Here is a 17758-nt window from a genome sequence, read left to right on the forward strand (position 1 = left end):
GATCTTTGCCCCATGACTGGGTCAGGAAGATTAAATGAGAAGGTGAGTGAGACTTCCATAGCCATCTTGCTTGCTTACCACACGGCAGGCAAGCAGACACCTTGTTTACTTTACTCATGAACATGGCAGAGAAGTTTTTATAGACTGGGCTTTGGCATGGACGGTGAGGATGGCTGAGGAGGTGGACCCTGGAAAGAGGCACTGTGAGACATTGACCTGAGAAAACCTGAGCATCCCCCTGAAACAAATAATACATTATATGTTAATTTTAAAAAGAAAAAGAAAAGAAAAGAAAGAACACTTGAGAATCATTTGTTGATTAGGATATATCTGAGTTTATTTCTGTGGAAAGGCAACACAACACCAAGGAAGGCACAAGGAAGAAACCCCAGGCCCTGAGCACTTACATACCAGGATATCTTCCCTCTGCCATGATGGTCACTGGCAGAGGTCTCCCAGAACCCAGCCTGTGGTGACAATCCCAGTCCCTTGCAGGATTTTACTGGTCATATTCAGCCATGTGGAGGCTTTGTCATGTGGGTACAGGGAGCTGTTCAAGGTTTTCTGTTGTTGTTGTTGTTGTTTTGTTTTTAAGATTTTATTAGAGATAGCGAGAGAACACATGCAGGCAGAGCAGAAGGAGAAGCAAACTCCCTACTGAGCAGGGGAGCCCGATGTGGGGCTTGATCGCAAGACCCTGGGATCATGACCTGAGCTGAAGGCAGTCACTTAACCAGCTGAGCCACCCAGGCGCCCCAACTGCTGAGGGTTTTTTTTTTTTTTTAAAGATTTTATTTATTTATTTGACAGAGAGAGATCACAAGTAGATGGAGAGGCAGGCAGAGAGAGAGAGACGAAAGCAGGCTCCCCGCTGAGCAGAGAGCCCGATGCAGGGCTCCATTCCAGGACCCTGAGATCATGACCTGAGCCGAAGACAGCGGCTTAACCCACTGAGCCACCCGGGCGCCCCACTGCTGAGGGCTTTTAAGCAAAGGAATGGCATATTTGGGTTTGCACTCCCTCTTCTGTGATCCCACTCCCCACTGGACCGGATGACCTCTCCAGTGCAGGATCCTGCCTTTTTCAGTAAGTGGAAGGCATAATAGCTAGAATGGCAGAGCATGGGCTTTGGGGTTCCATCCTTGGCTTAATTCCTTCTGCCACTTACCACCTGGTGACCTGAATTGCATAACCTCTCTGAAACTATTTCTTTATCTGCTAAAAAGTGTGGCCGTCTCTATCTTAAAAGGTTTCTGTTTTGTGAGGTACTTCCATAGCATGTATGACTTAGTAATTAGCAGGTGAAGGTGTCCATTAAGGAGTCTTGGGGACCCCTGGGTGTGACTGTGGGTTGGACTTCTTGAGGTCATAGGCCATTCACATAGGGATCAAGGGAGATAGCAGGTTGACTGTCTTGTCAACTTTTAAGGAGGCACATTTCATTGTTCTTCAGATTTTTTGCAGTTTCTCATTAGCCTGCTTTATCCTTTGGCTAGAAGAATTTTCCTAGTGGTTTTATTTGCTCATTTTAGAGGAAGAATGGACGGCTTACGTGCAGTCCCTTGGCAGATGGTTCTTAGGATGCAGTGCTAGGCTAACAGGAAGCTTGAATAGAAGGAGCAGGGGACCCATTCATGTGATGTATGGAGAAACCACAGCCCTGTAAGGGAGATGATTGCATGTCCCTAAAAGCCTGCCGGAGATGGGGATGGCTCCGGTCTGGAGCTCAGGGACATGGTGGAGCATGTGTCGGGGGGTGCCTCTGTGTGTTTGTCTGTGTCGAAGACTAGTGCTGTTCTGGCCAAGTAGGGTCCCATTCGTTCTGGCTTTGATACCCATCTAAGATATGTACTAAAGATACCTTTAGGTGCCAAGAAGGTAATTGAGATGGCAAGGGGAAGGCTTCTTGGGTTTGAGTAGGGAGATGTGCTTTTGGCTCCTGCTCTACCACAGATTCGCCTTGGTCAGATTGCTTGCCCTGACTGGATCTAAGAACAAGATGATTTCTCCAGCCTTAACATGCCAGGAAGCATAGATAGATGATGACATTGGCTTGGCTAAATGGTCAGACTCCTGGCAGGGGATTCTGACTTTATTTTAGTTGTGTTGTTTTCTATGATAGAGAATGCCACAGTAACCATCTTTGGGCATGAGAATTTTTGCTTTTGTTGAATACATTTCCAGAAGGAGATTACTGGGTCATAGGGCAAGAACGTCATTATGGCTGTTGCTATGTGTTGCCATGTTGCTTTTCAGAGTCAGTATATCAACTTAGAGTTGTCAGCTATGTGTGAGGGGGCATTTAACCCTAACTTATCCAGTATTTAGTATAGTTACTATTTATTGTTTTTATAATTGAGTTAGCATAACATGATACTTTAAAGCTGCTTTATAATAATTAGAGGTGTTGGGGCGCCTGGGTGGCTCAGTGGGTTAAAGCCTCTGCCTTCAGCTCAGGTCATGATCCCAGGGTCCTGGGATTGAGCCCCACATCGGGCTCTCGGCTCAGCGGGGAGGCTGCTTCCCTTCCTCTCTCTCTGCCTGCCCCTCTGCCTGCTTGTGATCTGTCTGTCAAATAAATGAATAATAAGAAAAAAATCTTTAATAAAAAAATAATTAGAGGTGTTGTTTTTTAGTGTCCACTATGTTTAAGTTGTGCTAGGTATTTATATATATAATCTCACTTCTCACAACGAACCTGTTGGGGAAGCTAAGTAGCTCACCTAAGTCTGTGAGCTGGGATTTGAACCTAAAGCAGTATGGCCTCAAAACACATTCTCTGTCTCAGAGCCTCTCCGTGCTTTGATTTGTGGGGGTGTGGTTACATAGTGTGAGCTTGAGCTTGTATGCTTTGCTGCACTTTGAAATAGGTGAATTTTGTAGTTTTCTTAGAAAATGGAATGTGTTCCTTGTGTAGAAGAGACTAATAACCTTGTGTTATAGTGGAGGCACCAGCTGAGGTGCATGGATTACAATTAGGGCGAAGGCTCAAGTGAACTCTGGGATATTCTGGTGTCAGGCTCTCTGAAACCCTGTTTTCTCCCCGATGCAGCGGCCCTCCAGGCACTGAAGCGCAAGAAGAGGTATGAAAAGCAGCTGGCGCAGATCGACGGCACACTCTCCACCATCGAGTTTCAGCGGGAGGCCCTGGAGAATGCCAATACCAACACCGAGGTGCTCAAGAACATGGGCTACGCTGCAAAGGCCATGAAGGCTGCCCACGACAACATGTATGTGGCTGCCCACTGGTGGGGGGCACCCGCGTGGCGGGGCCTCAATCCCGGGACATGGCCTTGGGCGACCCTTTGATTTATCCATTCAAACACCCAAGTTTGTTTTACTTTGCGTTCTTTTTTGGAACTCCCCTTTTATTTTTATTTGTATTATGTTAGTCACCATAAAATACATCATTAGTTGTTTTTTGTTTTTTTTTTTTGTTTTTTAAAGATTTTATTTATTTATTTGACAGACAGAGATCACAAGTAGTAGGCAGAGAGGCAGACAGAGAGAGAGGAGGAAGCAGGCTCCCTGCTGAGCAGAGAGCAAAATGTGGGGCTCCATCCCAGGACCCTGAGATCATGACCTGAGCTGAAGGCAGAGGCTTTAACCCACTGAGCCACCCAGGCGCCCCACATCATTAGTTTTTGATGTAGTGTTCCAAGATTCATTGTTGATGTACAGCACTCAGTGTTCCATGCAATACATGCTGTCCTTAATACCCACTACCAGGCTCACCCATTCCCCCACCCTCCCCTCTAAAACCCACAGTTTGTTTCTCAGAGTCCACAGTCTCTCATGGTTCATTTCCCCATCCAATTTCCCCTAACTCACTTTTCCTTTCCTTCTCCTAATGTCCTTCATGTTATTCCTTAGTGAAACCATATGATAATTGACTCTCTCTCCTTGACTTATTTCACTCAGCATAATCCCCTCCAGTCCTATCCATGTTGATGCAAAAATTGGGTATTCATCCTTTCTGATGGCCAAGTAATATTCCACCATATATGTGGACCACATTTTCTTTATCCATTTGTCTGTTGAAGAGCATCTTGGCTCTTTGCCCAGTTAGGCTATCATGGGCATTGCTGCTATGAACATTGGGGTACATCTGGCCCTTCTTTTCACTATATCTGTATCTTCAGGGTAAATACCCAGTAGTGCATTTACTGGGTCATAGGTTAGATCTATTTTTAATTTTTGGAGGAATCTCCATACTGTTTTCCATGGTAGCTGTACCAACTTGCATTCCCACCAGCAGTGTAAGAGGGTTCCATTTCTCCACATCCTTTCCAACATTTGTTGTTTCCTGCCTTGTTAATCTTCACAATTCTAACTGGTGTAAGGTGGTATCTCAATGTGGTTTTGATTTGAATTTCCAGAAGACATGAGCAGACACTTCTCCAATGAAGATATACAAATGCTAGCAGACACATGAAAAAATGTTCACCATCATTAGCCATCAGGGAAATTCAAATGAAAACCACATGGAACTCCTTTTAAAATGGATTTTGTATCTTGTTGCCTGAAGAAGCAGATCTCAGGGTACCTGGGTGGCTCAGCTGGTTAAGCGTCCAACTCTTGATCTTGATCTCAGGGTTGTGAATTCAAGCCCTGCACTGAGGCTTAAACCCAGCATGGAGCCACTTAAAAAAAAAAAAAGAAGTAGATTTCATGGAATGAAAAAGTATTTCTGAGTAATTCAGGGTTATTGTGATGAGCAGAGTTTCTAGCTGGAAAGGTCCTTAAAAAGTCCTCTCATCCAGGCCTCTGATTATCAAGGTGGGGAAGCTGTGTCCCAGAGAGGGGAGATGACTTGCCCTAGATTATGGATGAGATTGGATAGAACTGGGATTAGAATCAGTGTTCATGTCTTTTTTCCTGATTCTGTCAGGGGTCCTGAAAATCGTGGTGCATCCAAGGGCTTCAGATTTCTGTGTTCTTAAATCTGCTTTTGCTGGAATTTTCTGGCTCCCCTCTTGGTTTCAGTCTTTGGCTGTCATATTTAACAATGTTCTTAGGATGCCTGGCTGGCTCAGTCCCTGGAGCATGTGACTCTTTATCTCAGGGTTGTGAATTTGAGTGTAGAGATTACTTAAAAAAAAAAATCTTTAAAAACAGTGTTCCTGACCTCAGCAATCCTTCCGTTATGTGGCTACTTCTCATGTACAGTGGCCTAAGAAATAGATGACCAACCTTGTTACAGTTGTAATTAAAGGCCAGGGTAACACTAGGTTCCAAATGAGGGCCTCTCTCATGAACAAATTCTGCATTTGTTGTAGTGCTTGGACTTGGCAGCATATATTTGAGGAGTGTTTGAAGCCATTTTTACTTCTTCGGGGATACTTAGCCATGTTCTTGAATAGAGATTGGCAGAATGTAGCCTGTGGCCCTGCCACCTATTTTAGTAAATAAAGTTTTATGGATACATAGTCGTACCCATTAATTTACATATTGTCTATGGCTGCTTTTGTGGTACATAGCAGGGTGGAGTCTTCGTGACAGTTTATATGGCCCACAAATTCTGAGATGTTTCCTGTGTGGTCTGTTACAGAGAAAGTCTGCTAATCTCTGCTCTAGAAATGTGGGGTTGCCAGAAAAGTAGCCTTTAAATAAGTGAGGTGTTATCTGAGGGTAGATGTTCATTGGACTGAGCTTCCTAAGTTAGGTCCATGTCTGCTCCATTTCTGTGTTCTCCAAGATGCCCAGCGTAGAGCTCATCTCAGCAAACTCCTGTGCATGCTTTGAAGCATCTGTGTATGGATTATACTGATTAATTGTATGTTTAGAAGACTGACAGTGCATAGGAAGTAATTCTGCATGTTTGCCTTTCTTTGGGGCCTACTGCAGGAGCCATGAGTGGATTCGAGTAAATAGGAAGGACCTATCAAGTGGCACAGCTGTATTTTGTGGTTTGTGATTTTCTCTCTCCCTGTACAGTTACAGAATTGCCTTTGAGCTTGAAGAGCTGTTGGCCCAGGAGTTAAAGTCCTGTAGTCTCGTCTGACGTGTTTATTACTAGCTTACATGAGAGATCATGAATATGGTATCTAACTTTGCTAAGCCTCATTCCTTAAGGCATTGGACTGGATGATGTCTAAGAACACTTCCATCCTCTTGATTCTGTGATTCTCTTTTAAAAGGGGGAGAAAGATAATAAAGACAAGTAATTCCTTACAGGAAGTAATTATAGAGGGTAGGGTTAGGAAGCAGATTGTGTGCATGGGGTATCTCTTCCTGCCTTGTAGACTCTCCTTACAAAGACTGATTGTCCAATATGACATCTGTCCGTTTCATTTAAAGGGACATCGATAAAGTTGATGAGTTAATGCAGGACATTGCTGACCAGCAAGAACTTGCAGAGGAGATTTCAACAGCTATTTCAAAACCTGTAGGATTTGGAGAAGAGTTTGATGAGGTGAGTGGTTCACATAAGCTTCACAAATGACACGTGAGCTGCCCTTCGATGTGCTGTTGAAGGCTCTCCGGCAGGTTGTATGCGGTTGGGAAATCACCAGTTCTCATTCCTCCAGAGTCTTGGACATGAATAGGGCATGGTATTAACTTTCCCTAATTCTGCATTTTGTGAAACAGCTTTCACTCGTGGGGATAGAAGTTTAGGTTGAGTAAAGGGCTCTCCATAGGGACCCCTCAGCAGGTTTCAGGTCAGTAGTTGGTTTCAGTAAATAATTACCTTACACATCTCGTGGGGGACCCTGGGCTTGGAGCTGGGGCAGCCAAGGTGACTGTTCCTTGTAGAAGGTTATAGGATTTGCCCTTGGGCAACTCTGATTTGAGGTAAAGATGAAGCCAAGGAAGGAGCATTTGTACCTGACCCCTGGGGGATCCATCTGGAACTTGGCCACCTACCAGTTTCTGCTGTAGCAGTTGGGATCTTGAGTCTTAGGTTTTTAAAATACAATAACAGGCCCTGTTGAAGATATTTCATTCTGTGTTAGGTTTGAGTCCGCTGAAGGTCAGGTCCTCTCCACTGAACCTAATTCTTTGTGCTATATGATTCCCACAGTATAGCTGAGAAAACAGCCTATGGCTCTTAGACTTGGCTTCCAGCACAAGGGTCTTCCGTGTTTTCAGACTGAAATTTGATGGACTAGTCAAGTTAATTTCAATTCAGCAAATATTTCTGAACATTCCCTGAGTGTACCCAGTTCTGAGATAAAGAAAGAGGAATGAAAAGATTCAATCCCTCCTCTCAAAATGCTGACAGCTAGTGCAGGACACTGGGTAGAGACTGTAACTGCTGGATAGTGTATTATGTTCATCAGTAGAACCATGTTTAGGGTTTGAGTCAGAGTGTGGACCTGGAGTTCATCTCCCTTCTGATCTTCTTAGAAGGGGTGTGTGTCCTCTGAGTCATCAGGAAAGCGGGGCTGCTGCAGGGGGTAGGAGTCCCAGGAACATCTCTCTCACTGTTCTGTTTCCTTCACCAGGATGAGCTCATGGCAGAATTAGAAGAACTAGAACAGGAGGAACTAGACAAGAATTTGCTGGAAATCAGTGGACCCGAAACAGTCCCTCTACCAAATGTTCCCTCTATAACCTTACCATCAAAGCCCAGTGAGTACTTCTTACCCCGTCATGACATACCCTGGTGCCATGTCGTGGGTAATCTTGAGGTCGGTTGGCCTCAGTTTGGGTTCTGAGTTTGCCCAGGAGTGAGAATCACAGAAGATCTGTTGTGATGGCCATGGAGACATCATCACCTGTCTTTTCCTAGTTTCGCTATAGAACAGGGTTTCTTAACCTTGGCACTTTTGACACAGCTTGGTAATTCTTTGGGTTGGGGGAGGGGAGTTGTTTTATGTACTGTAGATGTTCACAAGCACCCCTGGGCTCTCTCTCTCTCCCAAGTTGTGAAGACCAAAAAGGTCTCCAGATACTGTCAGATGTCCCCTGCAGGGTGTGGGGAGCTCACCCCCCAGTTGAGAACCACTATTCCAGAATGATTTTTTCCTACGTCACCAAACAAGAGAAAGTTCTAGGCACTAGGAGAAGGTGTGAGAGTTTAATTCCAGGACAGCTCTTGGTTCCTGTCTAATATCCTGTGCTGTGCACACATGCAAAAACTTGGGGTCTCAGAGGCAGCCATGTGGGAAGGAAACATCTTTGGCTTTTTTAGAGCCCTGGTTCTGTAAGACCTTCCTTTCTTTCTGCCTGCTCCTCCTTCCCCCTCCCTCTTCCGTTATTTCACCCTTGGGTAGATGTATTCCACACCAAACTTCTAGAAAAGGGACAGAAGTTTGGCTTGGCATGGAGAGAGAGCCCGGGGAGCAGTGTAACGAGGCTGTAGTCCCTCTTACCCTCCCACGTATCAAGAAGAAACGGCTCCTCAAGTTGAGTCAGCAGCCTGTGGGGGGTGCAGGCAAAGGGGCTCCAAACACTGTTTAAGGAGCACCTGTGGGTGCGGAGAAGTGGTTCAAGCCTCTTGAGGTGGAGGGGGAGTGCTGGCAAGGATTAGATCTCCTCTGGGGTTCTTCCTCATATCCCCCTCCTTGAATGCTCTGGGACGAATTCTGACGGACTCCCAGTGTAAATCTCCTTGTTTTGCCTGGCCCGGACGCTGGTGGAGGGGCGGTGCCGGGGACTTGTGCCTCTTTATCTAGAGTTTTATGTTGCAGCTTTTGGGGCCCAGAGAAGCAGTTGCTGATAGGCTGGCGATGAAGCTGAGGGAGGCTGGGTGCAAGGGCAGGGCTGTTGGAGAGACTCCAGGTAGCACAGCCCACACCCAGCCAGAAAGTGTCGAGATCGTTGTAACCAGCCGTCCTAAGTAGCCTTTTCTGTCTTCACACAGCCAAGAAGAAGGAAGAGGAAGAGGATGACATGAAGGAACTGGAGAATTGGGCTGGATCCATTTAACTGGTCCAGTGCAGGCTGGGCCCAGACAGACTCTGGTGGCCTGTGCAGCGGGCAGGCGTGTGCGCGTGCGGGGCAGGACATGGTGCAGGCAGGTTCCATCGCTCCTGAGTCTCCCTCCAAAGCAGTAGGGCCGCGTCCCTGCTCACTCTCTGCATAGCATGGTCTGCACCCAGCGGGTCGGGGAATGGGGAGGGGGGCGGGTGGGTAGGGTGGGAGGTGCCTGCTGTTTATAATGTTGAATTTCTGTAAAATAAACTGTATTTGCAAATCCAACATTGAGCTTCTGGACTACGCTAACTCCACTGCTGAACCTCGATGGAATGGGTCGACCGTTTGCAGTTGAAATGATCTGAAAATGTAGCCTCTGTCCTCTTAAGTCAGTTGACTTGTCGCACATCTCTTTGTAAGACTTGTATGGTACTGGCAGAAAAGTTTTTTAAAAAAGCCATAGGCTTTTCCTTGTCCTTAGCTGTAATAATGCATCTGACTTTGGTTTCCTTGAGAACTGTATTTCCGTCCATCACCTGTGTGCTGGCCCCTGTGTTCACCACTCTGCCTTCCCCTCTCTCCTCCCCCCCTGGTCTTTTGGAGTTTGTGACACTGATTTGAAATGGATGGTGTTCTCTTGAGAGCAAGTGAGATTGTAGAATTAAATCCCAGCTATACATTTTTCTAACATAGCTCTAAGGTCGTTGTTGCTGTTTGTGATAACTGATAGATAACTCATTGGAAACATGTGCACACATTTATATTCAGATGAAATTATGGTTTGCACTGTCTATTAAATATCTCAATTAATTTTCATACTTTGCTGTTGTGTTCAATCAATCTGTCATTTGCTTCGGGAGCTGTCTCTCTCAAGGCCAGCGTGGTGCCCAATGGAGTCTGTGGAAACCTGTGGAAGACTTGAGCGTGACCTGCATCAACAGTCTGAACCAAAGAACAGAGCGGATCTTACTAGAAATGATTTTAAGTTCTGGAGGTCATGGATCTGTGGCCTTCATCTTACGTGATGTTACGTGATGTACCCAGAGGGTACAGTTCAGGAGTGAGTAGTTCTTGTGCAGTTCCATGATCTTCCATAGTTCTTCTTTGTGTCCATGGGCAGTGCCCACAGGGCAGCAGAGCCTCCTGCTGTTGGAAACCATGGTTTTCCTATTGACTAGGCCCACCTGGTACATCGGTTTATTGAACCACCAGTACACTAAAGAAAATGACCTTTCCCATGGAGAGAGAGTGTAGGGCAGTGACTAAGAATCTAGGACTTGGGTGGTAGTCTTAGGTCTGCTGTGACTCACGGTGTGACCTTGGCCCAGCCTCTTCCACTCTCTCTTCTTTAGTCTTATAGCCCCCGGAGAACCAATGTTTATTATGGACCTTCTTCAGAAAAGTGGATCTAAGAATATTTGTTCTTAATTGCATACCAGTTAGCAGAATTTGGGAGGATCCCTTCTCTAATGCCTATCCCTAAACCTCTTAAGATTAAAATCACCTGGGAGGATGGGGTGCCTGGGCGGCTCAGTCCTTAAGCATCTGCCTTTGGCCCAGGTCATGATCCCAGCCAGGGTCCTGGGATCGAGCCCCCCATTGAGCCCCACATCGGGCTCCCTGCTCGGCGGAGAGCCTGCATCTTCCTCTCCCATTCCCCCTGCTTATGTTCCCTCTCACTGTGTTGCTGTCAAGTAAATAAATAAAATCTTCAAAAAATAAAATCACCTTGGCTCCTGGGTGGCTGGGCAACTCTGGATTTCCAACAGAGGGCAGTGTCTGGGGCTCCTCTGAGAAATAGCTGCTGCTTCCTAAATGTGGGCCTTGTGCCAGGCTGTAGTTTGCCGTGTTCAGTAATGCTCAGTCTCTTTCCTGCTCTCAGGAGGTTCTCAGGCTGGAGAGAAAAGTTACTGTGTCAGGATTCCTTGGCTACAAGCCACAGAAGACTCAATTGGCTGGTATACACAGTAAGGTCATCTACTTATCTGTTCAAAGCTTACCCAACAAATACTTACTGAGTACCTACTGTGTTCCGGGCATGTTCAAGGCACTGGGAGTGCAGGCAGTAGACACAGTCCCTGCCCTCAAGGTGTTTACATTCTCATAGTCCCAGGACAAGAAGTCTTGGCTTGGTAGAGGGCTGAATGGGGGTGGCTAGGGCATGGGGGCAATCTGGCTTTAAGGCCGTGACTCAACCATGTCACAAGAACTAGGATTTTGCATCCTTCCGCTCTGCCGTTCACTATACATTAGCTTTTCCTTATTGGGCTTGGTCCGTCTCGGTCATTAGATGGCCTTTCATCACACCCCCACGATCTAGAAGCAGGAGGATCAGCATAGCCAGAGTTTCTTTCACCTCTGCCAGTGTTAACAGGAGGCAGACCTTTCCCAGAAGCCTCCACGAAAATACCTCGGTACCTCATGGATGCAAGTGTTGCGTGGTCATTTCTTGCTGTAAAGGAGTCTGAGAAAGTGGGGACTAGACAAAAGGGTCCAATCAGGATTCTCCCCTTGGGTTGGGGGTGGAGCCTCCCTTCTCTGAGCCCATTACTGTTTTTAGGAAGGAAGTTAAGGGGATGGTTGCTGAGTTAGGTGGCACGAAGGGTCTACCACAGAGGCAGACACTGAAACAGACAAATAGGAGATCAGCTCTATCCATTTCTTCTGAAAAGCAGATCTGTCCATGATGCATTCCTTTCAAATCCTTCAATCTGCCTCCCCCCTCCCCTCTTCTGTGGTTGGAAAACTAAGGTGCGTTGGAATTACCCAGGAAGCTTGTTGAAAGTTCTGTGTCCTGGGCCCCATCCACTGAGCGGGGTGGGGATCCAAAAATTTGCATTTTAACAAACACTTCGGGTGATTGTGATGTAGAGTCCTGGGGCAACACTTTGGAACACTAAGGTGGACAGGATCTAGACCTCAGAATGGTTTACCTGAACCTTCCATGAGCTAGAACCTCTTCCCATGTCTCCCCCACACTGTAATGCAGAATTTCCTGTCTCCTACAACGTGTGCTCTTTGCCATGTCTGTGCTCTTTGCCTCCCAGCCTTTATGTGGGCTCCGGTCCCCTGGCCTGCCTCTCCTGGGCACAGTCTGCCTCATTCCTGCAGGGATTTTCTGCTTCCTCCTCTGCTTCCCACTTTGCACACTCTTGTTAGGATTCCCCACTCCCTTTCCAGATAGTGAGATCACCGCATTTCCCCACCCTCTAGATCTCCTGGGCACAGATCAAGTACTCAAGGATGTTGTGTGTAAGCATGTTCATGGTCAGAGGGGAAGGTGCTGTTGACTGGGTGTGCTGGGAGGAGGTGGAAGTTGAGCCTGGGCTCGAAGAAGGAGTGGAATTTTGATGTGTGCCTGCAACAAACGGGGCATTCTAGACCAAGAGAGGCTTGTGAGAGGGGACAACAAGGCAGGGAAGTGAGGGATGCCTCGGGAGGATTTGACTGGGGGAAGGGCTTGCTTGAGAAGAGGGGTGAGGTAGAACTGGAGAGGTAGTTTGGGGCTGGACTGGGATCTTGCGCATGAGACTGAGGGGTCTACATAGTCCAGAATCAGGGAAGGAAGGGAGACAGGGCGGGTAGGGAAAGGAAGGAAAGAAAATCAGTGGCTCAGGCCATAGGTTTGGGGGCAGGGGATGGGTAGAGATGAAGTTTTTTAGGCTGCCTCCCATTTCCCTCAGTGAAGTGGGGTGGGAGGGGTGGTTTTAGAAGCAGCAGCACCATGGGGTCAATTCCTGCGTCTTCCAAGTGGAGACTGGACAGAGAGCCGGTGTGTGGGCAGCAGCAGGCCAGGATGTGGATGCCAAGAGCACAAGGCTCTGGAGCCCGGCACACGAGGTTCAGATCCTGCCTCTGCAGCACAGGGGCTGTGAGAGCCTCGGGAAGTGACCTCATTGCCTTAGCCTGTTTTCTCCCCTGTAATGTGCAGGTACTAACATACCTGTCTGTTTTCCTTTTCTAGTGCCACCAGGACAAATGACAATGACCACAAACCAGGCGCCTTAAAACAGTAGAGATCTATTCTCTCACAGCTTAAGATGCCTGAAGTCCCAAATCAGAGGCCCTAGGGAGGCTCCCTCCTCGCCTTTTCCAGTTTCAGGTAGCGCCTGGCGTTCTCTGGCTTGTAGCTCTATCACTCTCCTCTGTGCGTGGTCTTCTCATGGCTTTCTTCTCTCTGTGTCTGTGTGTCCTTTGCTGTCTCTTACAAGGACACTTGTCACTGTTAGGGCCCACCCCAATTTAGTATGATCTCATCTTGATCCGTACTTTAATTATATCTGCATAGACCCTAATTCCAAATAAGGTCACGTTGTGAGGTTCCAGGTGGACAAGAATTTGGGGGGTGGGGTACTGTTCAACCCACTGTGCTGCCTCATAGAGCTGTGGAGGTCGTGGCCTGTCAAGCACACAGCAAGGTTTAGAGAGCATTGTGAGGTCGAGGTGGGAAGCCCAGCTATAATGAGCTCCACTTGCTAGATGTGAAAACTGAGGCTTTAGGGAAACTCTGGGTCACACTGCTGGTGTAAGTGACGGAAGAAGCAGATGAATTGCTTATTCTGTGAAGGCCATTCAGCAGCTGTATTTGGGGTTTCTTTGTGCCAGCTCATGGTTTGGTGGAAAACATTTAGTTCATCGTCCTCTTCTTCATCAAGGCCCTGACAGGCTGGGTAGTCATTGTAGTAAAACCCTTTGAGAAGAGGGTACCTGCCCCAGGAGGGCTTGTGAGAGGAAGTACTGTCTTAGCCAAGATTGAGGGGTGCTGAGGACTCAGCAAGGGAAACAGTGTGAAAGACAGGAGTTAGGATAGTTTTCAATGGCATGTGCAAAGGCCTGGAGGCCACTCTGGCCTTCTTGTGGGCCTGGGCTGGTCAATGACTCAGGGTCAGTAGACCTTCAGTTACATATTTATGAAATGAGGGGGTGTCTGGGTGGCTCCATCAGTTAAGCATCTGACTCTTGATTTGGGGTCAGATCATAATCTCAGGGTTGTGAGATGGAGCCCCGTGTTGGATTTCACACTCAGTGCAGTCTGCTTGAGATTCTCTCCCACTCCCTCTGCCCCTTCCCCTGCTCATACGCATTCTCTCAAATAAATAAATAAAATCTTTTTAAAAAGTATTTTGAAATGAGTTACCGATGGGGAAACAAAGGCACCAAGGTACTTCAAGTCCATAGCAAATCCTGTTAGAGCTAAGACATGAACTCAGCTGCCCTGTGTCCCTATCCAGGTCTCTTCCTGTCTGCTCTGGGTACCCAGTCCTGCAGAAACAGCACTCTTCCTTCCTGCTAAGCTGCATCCTGGCCTTGCTCAGATGACAGAGGCGTCAGGTGGAGCTGGGGTAGAAGCCCAGATCTTTGGGTTCCACAGCCAAGACTGCACAGTCCCGAGCTAGACTTCCGTGACGCACTGGCTGAACTGGACCCAAATTCCCACAGGGCAACTCCGGGCTGAAATGAAGGGGAAAGGTCCCCACTTTGGGAGCAGAAATATGTTCCTTTGCCCAATAATATTACTTGCCTGGACTTGTTGATTTTCAGTAAGAACAATAGCCAGAAAGAATGGCAGGTAGTAAGGAGGTATTTACTAAGAACAAGCACTTAATCCGCTTTATCCTTATTTTATCCACCCAGGAACTATTGCAGGGGAGGACCGCACATTGCAGCTAAGAAAACTCAGGCTCAGTGGGATAAGGTAACTTGCCCAAGGTCACAGAGCTGGGGAGCAGTAGAGCCACAAGAATCCAACCGCCACCTTCGCCACCCCCCTCCCCCGAGTACTTCCTTGCCACAGTGGTGGGGGAGGGGCAGGCTCAGAGCCTCTCTTCCCTGTCTCCCTCCCTCAGAAGGTTCCAACTCTCAACGTGACCAAATGCTTGGGTCCACAGAGGAGGCCAGCCGTCTTAGGAATCTTCCTGCTGAGAGCAGAAAGGCCACAGGCAACAGGGTCTAGAATCATCCAGTGTAACCTAGAACGGAGCAGTGGTGTCAGACCATGTGAAGTCCGCCTCCTTGCTCAAGGGCCTTCTGAAGGTGGGAACCCTCTGGGGCTGGTTTTCCCTTCCCCACCCTGAGACCCTACCTATTGTTCCCCCAGACCATCTCACCGATACTGCCTCTTTCCTTCTCTTCCTCCTCAGCCTGGGCGGCTATGTGGGGGGCACTTGGTTCCCTCACAGAAAATGTGGACAAAGATACCATGGCACGTAAGGATGGCAGTCCTGCTTATCTACTGTTACACAATAAACCATCCGGAAACTTAGTTGTGAAAAGCAACTATTGCGTTATGCTCACAGATTCTGTGGTCTGAAATTCGGAAACGGGCCAGTGGGAACCACTTGTCTCTGTTCCCGGATAACTGGGGCCTCACCCGCAAAGACCTGAAGGCTGGTGATTACTTCAGCGGCTGGAATCACCCAGAGGCCTCTACGGTCCTTTGGTATTTGTGGTGGTTGATGTTGGTTATTGGCTGGGACCTCCGCTGGGACTGTCAGCAGGAGCATGTGCCCCGCCACCCCCCGCCCCACGTGGCTGGGGCTTCCTCACAGCGTGAGAGCATCAGTGTAGGCCAAGCTCATGGCTCTGAAAGGGATTGCCCCAGCCAGGATGAGGAGGGCACATTACTTTCATGACCTTGCCTTAGAGGTCATGCAGAGCCACTGCAATGCATTTTACTGGTTATCAGTGAGTTGTAGACCCACCCAGTTTCAAGGGGAGGGGAATTAGACTCCATCTCTCTCTCTCTTTTTAAAAGTTTTATTTATTTACATAATCTCTACACCCCGCATGGGGCTCGAACTCACAACCTAGAGATCAAGAGTCATCCGCTCTTCCGACTGAGGCAGCCAGAGACCCTAGACTCCATTTCTTGAAAAGGGCATGGCTAGTTCTAAAAGACCATGGAGGACAGAAGGTATCATTGGGCCTATCTCTGGAAGATACAATCTGCCATGATAGCTAACAGAATGTTTACTGTGTGCCAGGAATTGAATTAACTCATCTTGTCTCCAAACCCCACCCCATCCAGAGACTTCTTTTGAGTATGTATCTATCTGTCTCTATAAATTTCCTTTTCTCCATATATTATATATAATACAAATATATACATTAATAAATTATGTATATGTATGTATCACTGTCCTAATATATTATATACATAATACATATACAACTCCTTGAGGTTTTAAAAGGCTGGGATATGAAATAAAGATAATAAGAAATTTCAGGGTTGTCTTCCTGTATTTCAAAGGAGTTAAAGGGTTTACCTTTGAAATCTGTCCCCTCTCCTTCCCATCCATTGCCACCCCCTGGTCCAGGACGCCATTAAATCTCAACTGAGCAGCTTCAGCAGTAACCTCCATGGTCTGTCTGCCACCCACAGTGCTTCCCCAGAGCCCCGATCCTTCACAGTAGCCAGAGCTAGAGCAATCTTTTCTAAAGAGCTCTCACTTCTGTTAAAAAGCTCAGTGGCGGGACTGCTGAGTGGCTCAGTTGGTTAAGCAGCTGCCTTCACCTTGGGTCATGATCCCAGCGTCGTGGGATCGAGTCCCACATCAGGCTCCTTGCTTCTCCCTCTCCCTCTGCTTCTGCCTGCCATTCTGCGTGCCTGTGCTCTCGTGTGCTCTCTCGTGCTCTCTCTCTTTCTGACAAATAAATAAATAAAACCTTTAAAAGCTCAGTGGCTTTGGGACGCCTGAGTGGCTCATTTGGTTAAGCGTCTGCCTTCCGCTCAGGTCTTGATCCCAGAGTCCTGGGGTCCAGCTCTGCCTCAGGCTCTCCACTTAGCAGAGACTCTGCTTCTTCCTCCCCTTCGCTGCTCTCCGCCCGCTTGTATTCTCTTGCATTCTCAAGATTAATTAATTAATTAAAAGATTTTGTTTATTTTCAAGAGAGCAAGAGTAGGAGAACACAGCAGGGGGGAAGCAGCAGAGGGAGAGGGAGCAGCAGGCTCCCCACGGAGCAGGGAGCCTGATGCAGGGCTTGATTCCAGGACCCTGGAATCATGACCTGAACCGAAGGCAGACGTTTCATCCACTGAGCCATCTAGGCGCCCCAAATAAAAAAAAATCTTTAAAAAATGATAATAAAATAAAAAGTAAAAGCTCAGTGACTTCTACTGCCCTCTAGACAGAATCAAAGCTTCCAAGCTTCCCAGCAGAATCTGGCAGGCCTCTGCCTGCTTTTCCAGCCTCCCTGAATCCCTGTTCTCATCCTGTGGTTGGCAGGACATCTGCACCAGAATTTCCTGGGGACTGATTCAACATGCAGATTCCTGCAGCTGTCAGAAGTGCTTGGGGGGATGGGGCCCTGGAACTTGCATTTTAAACATGCCTCGGTTTCTCTTTCTCGTTGAAGTCTGAGAAATCCTCCTAGCCTTTGAGATAATCTCTTCTAGGGCAACACCCTCACCCCCATTCTGCAGATGAAGAAACTGAAACTGAGGCCTAGAAAGAATAACTTTCCCATGACCTCGATGTTCATTGAGGGAACTGAAGAGTTAAGGCAGACATCAGGGCCAAATGTGCATGGAGAATCTCCAAGGGACGTTTTCCCAACTTCTTGACTAGGGTGTGGGTTCTGCAGAACATCCTGGGGAACGCTGCCACGGCTCCTTCCAGGTACGGGGACAATGGGAAGCAATGTAATGCTGTGGTCCAGTGATGAAGCACGCCCCAAGCCCTTAAAGAGTATGGGATCCTTTCTGCGTGCTCCTCCTGGATTTGAGGGGCCGACGCCGCAACGCTCCTGAGAGCCTGTAGGTGGCGCCATCTCCCAGGGAGTGAGACCCCGCGCTCCGCTGGAACCGTCCGGGGAGGGTGGGCTCTTCCCGGGTGGTCTGCACTCCCCAACAGAGAGGCGGAAGGGAAGCAGGAGTCCGGGCGAGAATGCGGGGTAT

At 47.7% G+C, this 17758-nt stretch overlaps 1 protein-coding gene and 1 long non-coding RNA gene across 3 annotated transcripts in view; both read left to right on the top strand.

Annotated features, from left to right (window-relative positions):
* CHMP4B (charged multivesicular body protein 4B) overlaps window positions 1-9070 on the top strand; it is a 50846-nt gene extending 41776 nt beyond the window's left edge. The window contains exons 2-5 of the mRNA XM_059406817.1: window positions 3053-3230; window positions 6301-6415; window positions 7449-7575; window positions 8810-9070. Of these exons, the coding sequence (XP_059262800.1) occupies window positions 3053-3230; window positions 6301-6415; window positions 7449-7575; window positions 8810-8874 (485 nt within the window). The 3' untranslated portion in view covers window positions 8875-9070. The remainder of the gene's footprint in view (window positions 1-3052; window positions 3231-6300; window positions 6416-7448; window positions 7576-8809) is intronic.
* Window position 9071: 1 nt separating this feature from the next.
* Window positions 9072-15955, top strand: LOC132021847 (uncharacterized). Of its 2 annotated transcripts, XR_009405452.1 has the most exons (6): window positions 9072-9922; window positions 10745-10829; window positions 12827-12964; window positions 14497-14557; window positions 14709-14895; window positions 15003-15955. It is a non-coding gene; the product is annotated as an uncharacterized LOC132021847 (long non-coding RNA). The 2 variants fall into 2 exon arrangements; XR_009405453.1 differs by lacking the exon at window positions 10745-10829.
* The last annotated feature ends 1803 nt before the right edge of the window (window positions 15956-17758 follow it).

Source organism: Mustela nigripes, chromosome 7 (assembly GCF_022355385.1).
Source record: "Mustela nigripes isolate SB6536 chromosome 7, MUSNIG.SB6536, whole genome shotgun sequence".
Taxonomy (NCBI): domain Eukaryota; kingdom Metazoa; phylum Chordata; class Mammalia; order Carnivora; family Mustelidae; genus Mustela; species Mustela nigripes.